The following is a 7,835-nucleotide window of genomic DNA, read 5'->3' as shown; positions in this document are numbered from 1 at the left end:
CAAGGAATTTTAAATTAAATCTATATATAAGGTAAGAATATAATTTCTTGTAACGTATATTTACTAAATACAACGGTCAAAATTTATTATTATTGAATTAAACATTTTTATTTATAGTTTACCTAATTAAAGTTTCTTTTGTTTGTGATTTTTGCTGAAGATTAACAAATTGTATTTATATTTCAAGACTTTTTGTAGGACATCATTAGGCGGGACATGTATATGCATGAAAAACTGCACGTTTTGCGAAAAAGTTGCTCCTTTCCGTTTCCGTTATTTCATGGCGCCACCTACTGCCTGAGAAAGAAACCTCAGAATGATATAGCGTAAAGCAGTTAATTAGTGGTGACACTTTCAAGTTGTTTGGTAAAGCAGTATATCGATAAACGTTCCACGAAATCGGAAATTTTCGCGCCTTTTCTGGGTTTCTTAGGGGAAGAACCAAAATTTGCATCTGGCCACACTTCTTCGCGCAAAAAAACACAAATTTCACAAATTAAAAAACAAACCTGGAAATGTCGCTGAAAAAGGCCTTGGACGACTGCCTAATTGACTTTGATCGTCGTGTCCTGGTGACCGATCTGCTCGAGGAGTACAAGCTGCCCTACAAGGAGGTGCACGAGCTGCTGGAGGCCTACGTCGGTAGCCAGGAGCCGGCCACCAAGTTCGACAAGAGATTCCTCGTCCGCGGAAAGCGCAAGTATGAGGAAGGCGGAACCAATGCTGGCGACGAGCTCTACTCTGTGGTGCGCGAGAGCCAGCTGCCGGACTGGCTGGCCAAGCTACAGGATGCCGAGTCGCAGCTGTACAGTGTGGAAGTCGCGGGCGGCTCCAAGTCGCCGGCCATGATCTTTAAACCCATGCAGCATTTGGAGGTGAAGCTGGCCAACGTGGAGCAGCGAGCGGGCAACCCTGCTCCTGCCTCTGCTCCCACTACAAATGGTGTGCACAAAACCAATGGCGTGGCGCCTCAGACGTCCAAAAAGCCTGTCGTAAAATCTGAGCCGGCCAAAACTTCACCAATTAAAGCAGAAAAACCTGCCGCCAGCAAAGATAAGTCACCTCCGGATGTTAAGAATACCTCACCCAAGGGCCAGTCCTCGAAAGCCAAGCCGGGATCAACTGGTGCAGCCAAAAAGGGCAGCATTAACAGCTTCTTCACAGCAGCTGCAGCTGGAAGTAAGCAGGGTGATGTCAAGGCCACTCCTAGCAAGGCGTCTACCAGCAGCATGGACAACTTCCTCAAGAAGCAACCGCCGGGAGCAAAGAAGTCACCACCGAAAGAGTCCAAAAAGGCTACTCCCGCTGCAGTCAAAAAAGAAAAGACTCCCGTCAAGAAGCAATCCCCGGCCAACACTTCGGTGCAACTGTTCGAGGAGGAAAGCGGTGACTCGTCCGACGAAGAGGAGAAGCTGGACAAGATCCGACGCAAGGTTATTGGTTCGGACAACGAGTCCGATAAGGAGAAGCCCAGCTCCAATAGCAAGCGGCGACGTATCGTGGACTCCGAGGACGAGGACGAGGAGCAGCCACCCAAGAAAACCGCCGAAGAGCCCGCCGTGATTGATGTCGAGGAAATGGACACTGAGCCGGCAAACGAAACGTATATGGATGAGGAAGGATTCGTCATCACCCAGAGAAAGCCAACAAAAGCTGCCCCACCGCCAGCCAAGAAGAAGATATCTCCCAAGGCCACTGCACCGGCCAACAAAAAGAAATCTCCGCCTTCGACAGGTAAGGGGGGAGGCGATGGGACCAAGACTAAACAGGCCGGCATAATGAGTTTTTTTTCGAAGAAATAATTCAGAGCATGAGGAGATGTAAAAGCAGCACTTAATGTATAACAAATTATTCTTTAAAAAATAAATAAATATAAATATCCATCTTGAATATATTTGTAGTCGATGCAAAGTTAAAAAATTTATTTGGTTTGTTGTTAAAAAGAATTTTTATTGCAATTGTTTATAGCTGCTAGAAGTTTGAGTATTTTGTTTGTAATTTGTTGAATGTATTTATTTAAATTTATTCGCGTGTCCGATTGTATGTGTGTGTGTGTGTGTGTCATTGTGTGTGTTTAGCCTGGCCTATGCTTTATCAGTGCGTTTTGTATTTGTTTTCAATTTGTGTCGTCGTTATAATTAGGGTACTTTTTCAAAACACTTTCAAAAATTAAGGCGAGGTCTGAAAAACATTTCATTCGTTCATTTCGTTCGTACAATCTGAATATTTAATAAATTTAAATTTAAATTGTTCATTTATTTTGTTTGTTTTTTGTCGTTTGTTTCTGCAGTGATTGCGTTTGATTCCTATCTGATTTTTAAGCATTAAAAGCTTACAGTCAGGCTGCCCGATGGCAAGCAATTACATATGTATGTGATTAAGGAGGGGACTTGGGATAAAACGACTCTCTTCAAACTGTAGCAAACAATCGAGATCAGCGGCTAAGCTTAGGTAAAAGCTTCTCAGAAGCTAAATAATGGCTTATACTTAGATTTGCGTCGATTATTGTTTCGATTAAGTTCTCCTCTGTGATGGCTCACTGTAAGACCAAAGATCCCTCTCAAACAATATATATTATAAGGTCTTTGGTTAGATCTCCTGGCTTACAGTGACCCCATCAACGGGACTTTGCAATTGAAGCTTTTGTTAATTCATAAATATTGCTCGCCAAGCTAAATGAAAAGTCATTTGCTATTTAATCATCAATCAGTTAATTAATAATTTCCTAGATGATATGAACATAATGTGCATGATATGACTCTCTACTAATATGATCGGTTTTTGATTCGTCTCTCCCTCGCATCGAATTGCATTGACTTAATCACCTAAATGAATGTAACATTCGTTTCGTACAATGTAATATCTCAGCACCATTTTTTTTAATAATAGCACAAAGTATGTATGTAGGTAGGTTTCATAGGGGTCAACAATAGAATTTTCCTAGCTTTTGTGTGTGTTTGTTATTTTGGATTCTCTACAGAGTAAAATAAATCTAAGTTAATTTAAGTTTGCTTGTTTGCTTGTTTCGATTTCTCTTCTAAACTTGCGTATCTACGACACTGCCATAGGACTCTTCAGCAAATTTGGGCGCAATATAATCCTCATAGTAGTTAATGAATATATCCTTGAACTCATCGGCAATGAATTCCAAAGCGTTTAGCATTTGCATTAGCTCCCGGTCGTTGCACTTGTAGTTGCTAAGCGCCATCACGTCCCAGAAGTAGGCGAAGTACTTAACATACTCGATCGACTGACCGCCGTACTGGGCCATCACGCTGGGCAGAACGGAGCGCATGATGGAGCCGAGCTTGTTGAACTCCCAGTCGTCCAGCACGGTTGCCCCTTCTTAATGTTGGTATCAAGAGATAGGAGAGAGCAGAGGGAGAAGACAGAAAACAGATCAAAAGTTAGAGTTTATTGGGATAGATAGTATAGGGGGGCCTAAATAGGGATATATTGAAGGACAGTCTAGGCCTTGTTCCCACATAGAAAAGTTAGATTTCGATATATTTGAGAGTCAGATTTGTTATGAATAAAACAGAAAATCTGAAGCTGTTGGAAGGGTGCTTAACCGAGACTCCGAGAGCTGGCAATGAGTACAAAGCGAATAAATCATGGAGCCTTCATCTCCACAGATGTATGTATTTGACTTACCACGGTGCACCATGAGGCACTGCTCCAACAAAAGCCTCGCCAGCGCCACCTTGCACTCGTGCAGCTCCATCAGCTGACCCTCCGCCCGTTCGATGGCCGCATACAGCTTGCACCGCTCCTCTATTAGTTCGCAGTCAATAAGCGCCGTGTGGAAAGCCCAAAACCATTCCAGTTTCTGGGGCTCGCTGCAGTGGGGACACACGATCAGCTCGGCGCCATTGTACTCCGGCTGGGTGTACTCCTCGGACAGCCACCAGCGCAGGTTTGGGGCATGCGGCATGGCGTCGAGGGTAAAGATTTCCATGCACTTTGGGTTATCACAACGATAGCGATGGAATTTGTGCTAAAAGAAAGACCAAAATCTTAGGTTGAGTTGGAAATTTGAAGAGTTTTCCCTTACAAATTGATCTTCCGTGTGAGAGAGCTGACAGGCGGAGCAATGGCATCTAATGCCGCGCTCCTGGAGAAGCTTGCTGCGTTCCTCCCTCCGCAGCTGTTGGAAATTCCCACCGGCAAAGCAGTTGTATATGCCGGATCCCGCTGGCAGATCGAGCAGGGCCAGAGCAGTCATCTTTCGGCCCGAGAACTTGGTGCAAATTGTGGAGGAACAACTGTGACGGCACAGACTCAGCGTTTCCGGGTAGACGGCATACGAAACGACTGCCACCTCGCCAGCCAGAATGTGGAGGTGGCCCTCCTGCAGGCGCATGGGGGCTGCCCACAGCTGGAACTCGTTGAGCGGCGAGAATACATGCGGATCTGTGGGCAGGACGAAGGAACGGCACAGCGTCATGGACCTGTGGCGCAACTGGCCAATGTGGCGCATCAACAATGCGGCACAGAGCAGCTCCCATTCCGCGCTGGACATCCTGGACGCCGTTGGCAGGCTCTTCTCCAGCTGCTCGAAGAACGTGGTGCACTTGCTAAGGTAAATGGCCAGTATGTGCGAGGTCAGGGCCAGCGTAATCACGGTCTCCGAGGCCTGCTCTTCCCTTAGGTGTTCCAATCGCAGCACAGCACTGTAGGCGATGTCTGGCCTCTCCAGAAGTCCCCCATTGATGGCCGACCATAGCTTGCTCAGCGTTGGTTTCTTTCGACAATGGACCAGCAACTCCGGCAGTCCCGTGATCAGCATCCGGAAGGCGAGCTGCAGCAGACGGGGCATCGCAAAGACGTCGCCAAACGACTCGAACAACTCGATCTGGTGGCCAAAGCATTCCACGGCATGGATCGCAGCATGCTTAAAGCGGCACTGCCGCGAACAGTACACCACAAGGCGGTTGGAACAGTAAATGCAGGGAAACGGAATAAACTGGGTGATTCCGCAGTAGTCGCACACGCGGCAGGCTCCGCTCGGCACCATCGCCATCGCTTCGGACTCGAAGATCAGCGCGTTCTTGGCCACCGCTCGCGTGGTGTGCAGCGATGAGGAATTGTCCAACCAAGCACTGAAAAAATAGTTGTGTGTCAATGAGTAATTATTATAAATGTCTACAAGAATACATATATTTTTTTAATTATTTTAGTTTGTTTTTAATTAATTTGTTTGCCACGTTAACTTGATTTTACTTCTTACATTTCAAATGGCTTCGAGTCGTTGGTATCTAGATCGTCTCCCGTCTGCACTGCCATCTCGAATCGCTCCACCTTGAGCACCTCACATTGGTGCCAGAGCTCGTGGGTGCGTGTTTCAAAGACCTGGTTCAGTTCGATGTGCAGGAGCTCGTGCAGGTGCTCCTCACAGAGCGCAAAGTTACGCAGTTTTAAGGCACAGGCGGCTTGGCGCAGCTTAATCAATGGCAAATACTCTTCCGGATAACCTAAGTCCAGGGCGCACAGGCAGTCGTCATAGGATTCCTAGGTGGGTGGCAAGGAATAAGAAATATTAATTTAATTTTTAAATCAGATAATACAAATTAATAATCATTTAAAATAATAAATTATTGCTTAAAACTCAAAGTGTATATCACAGTTTCTATCACAAATTTCCAAAAATTCTACAACATGCTGGAAATTAGCTGTCGCTAATATAATTGCTGTAAATGAGTATTGACTGACTAACGTAATGGTCCATTGTCTGAAATGTTCCAGATATGTCAGATATGATAAGCAGGGGGTAGAGCAGAACTTACCGCATATAGGCCACAGTCGTACAGGACCAGAGAGCGGTTGGCGTGGGCCAGAGCGGCTGCCAGGGTGTTACGGGCCGGGGCCAGGAAAATGGCCTCCGTGAACAGATCGCTGGCTTTGAGCGGATGCCTCTCCTTGCGGTACGAATCGTTGCCAGCCTCCCGCAGACGACGCGACTCCTCCTCCGACTTGAAGTGGCCCGTTTGGTGGCGCAGATGTTGAAACCATTTGAGTACGTGTGTTCTGTGTGCGGTCCGGGGAAGTGTTGTGGTTAATTATTCACGGAAAATGTCAAAACGAAATGAAATGACCCGAATACCGAGTTCGACAGCGAACAATGCTGCTTAACTTAAACGTACGAATGCATGCAATCAAAACATACGGCCGGGTGCCAGGGGTGCAAAATAAACGACAACACCGCCCAACTAAACACCCACCCACCCACAACCTGAGAATGTTACAAAACCAATTTTCTGAGCCAGATTGGCAGATTAGCAAAGCCGCACAAATTAAATTAATTTCATGGGGCAATTATGGATTTGCATAATGGCTTGGTTGGCCACCTCTCTGATACTAAACACACTTTGAGCCGACTCGTGAAATCGGCTTTTGACATGTTTTTCGCCTTGTCCAACAAGGTTAACAGGTACAAATTTATAAGATCGAATCAGGCACCGTGCAAAGTATAAATTATGTTGCCACTCTTTCAACCCCCTTATTTCAGGTGAATGAAATTATAGATCTTTGCTACAGTTTACATTACACATTATACTACAAAAATATTCTTCTTTCTCAAAAATAAAAATAAGTTACTAGTAGCTTAAGTACGCTTATGTAATTTATTTGTATTATTTTTTATATTATTTATGTGACCTGCTCAAAAACAAGGCAAATATGATAACAGGATATTCTTTTAAATGGAAAACTAACTACTCCCTCAACTTCTAAAGGGGATAATCTTCTATCCCGCTCAAAAAAAACCCCCCAAATGGTACACATAACCACCGTTTTGTCACCTAAAATCCAGCAGTGGCTCCTTGGTCGTGGCTATTGCTGGTGCGTTTGGGGAGGAAATACTCAAACCGCCCACAGCTCCAATCAGGTCATCATCCTCCTCGTTATTCTCCGGACGGGAAAGCGGCGCCGTCGACGTGCTGGCCCCTGTATCGCCATCGTCCAGGTCTCGGCTGAGCTTCCGGCGCTGCACAGGGGTTAGGAGCAGGACCAGCTGTAGCTCATCCTTGTATAGCAAATCCTCCGGATTAAGCTGTTTCAGTTGCTGGCCAATCAGGTCGCTGAGTGACACAACTGGAGGAGCGGGAGGAGGAGCAGTACCAGTAGCGGGAGCAGGAGCTGAAGAGGAAGAGGAAGCAGGACCCGTGGCACCTTTGTAGTTTCCACGCGCAGAGGAAGAGGAAGAAGCCATCACTTGGTGTGCCTTGCTGGTGCTTCGGACAGGCGTTTTTCTAATTTCGCACACGCGTTCCGTTTAGTTGGCCATTTTGTCACTGTGGCGGCAGTCCCGGCGAGTTAATGGCTATCAATCCGAGTGCACAACGCCCCGACATCGTTGACTAATAACGGTTGCTAAACTTTAACGAATTCCCGCACGTTGTGGCCTTCATATTGATTTTTAAAACATCGCCTGAGTGTTAGAGATGCGCCGTTTTTGTAACGAATAAATATCGTTTTGGGGGTGAAAGTGACCGTTATTTGCGAGGGATGGAAAAACACAACGCAAAATTAAAGTTAAACTAGTAATAATAAAATTAATCATTATTCTTAAAAATTTAAATTAATGTTACTTTAACGTATTCTTCTTTATTAAATTATTGTTTTTAATACGTAGAAATACGGAATATATTTCACTATTTTTGTCGACAGAGTTTATCACAGAAGGAAAACATTTAACTCTGGCTTAATAAATAAATCAATAAATAATAAAAAAATTAAATTATAAAAACACCTTTCTAACAACCTCATGAACTGATTTGTAATAACCTTAATATTGTCTTTAAGAAGTTAAAACACAAATAAAATTAATAATCAAA

The 7,835-nt window shown here is 44.9% G+C and overlaps 2 protein-coding genes across 2 annotated transcripts; one reads left to right on the top strand and one right to left on the bottom strand.

The window, feature by feature from the left end:
- The first annotated feature begins 444 nt into the window (after positions 1 to 444).
- On the top strand, positions 445 to 1,890 carry PolD3 (DNA polymerase delta subunit 3). Its single transcript, XM_017163809.3, has one exon. The coding sequence runs from the start codon at positions 516 to 518 to the stop codon at positions 1,800 to 1,802; it is 1,287 nt and encodes a 428-aa protein (XP_017019298.1). The 5' UTR covers positions 445 to 515; the 3' UTR covers positions 1,803 to 1,890.
- A 91-nt stretch (positions 1,891 to 1,981) lies between these two features.
- dao (down and out) lies at positions 1,982 to 7,454 on the bottom strand. Its single transcript, XM_017163807.3, has 6 exons — positions 6,801 to 7,454; positions 5,787 to 6,027; positions 5,231 to 5,511; positions 4,055 to 5,102; positions 3,655 to 3,997; positions 1,982 to 3,345 (listed from the first exon to the last, which is right to left on the bottom strand). The coding sequence occupies exons 1-6, from the start codon at positions 7,208 to 7,210 to the stop codon at positions 3,038 to 3,040; spliced, it is 2,631 nt and encodes an 876-aa protein (XP_017019296.1). The 5' UTR covers positions 7,211 to 7,454; the 3' UTR covers positions 1,982 to 3,037.
- Between the last annotated feature and the right edge of the window lie 381 nt (positions 7,455 to 7,835).

This window comes from Drosophila kikkawai, chromosome 2L (assembly GCF_030179895.1).
Source record: "Drosophila kikkawai strain 14028-0561.14 chromosome 2L, DkikHiC1v2, whole genome shotgun sequence".
Classification (NCBI taxonomy): Eukaryota; Metazoa; Arthropoda; class Insecta; order Diptera; family Drosophilidae; genus Drosophila; species Drosophila kikkawai.
Note: the sequence above shows the minus strand (reverse complement) of the source record. Positions and strands in the feature narration are given on the sequence as shown.

What these genes read in the sequence shown, in the direction of transcription:
- dao (XM_017163807.3), bottom strand. Translation starts at nt 7,210, where the DNA reads ATGGCTTCTTCCTCTTCCTCTGCGCGTGGAAACTACAAAGGTGCCACG. An exon ending in GAGCCACTGCTGGATTTTAG is followed by an intron (nt 6,028 to 6,800) that starts GTGACAAAACGG and finishes GACCGCACACAG; the next exon opens with AACACACGTACTCAAATGGT. An exon ending in ACGACTGTGGCCTATATGCG is followed by an intron (nt 5,512 to 5,786) that starts GTAAGTTCTGCT and finishes CCACCCACCTAG; the next exon opens with GAATCCTATGACGACTGCCT.
- PolD3 (XM_017163809.3), top strand. Translation starts at nt 516, where the DNA reads ATGTCGCTGAAAAAGGCCTTGGACGACTGCCTAATTGACTTTGATCGT.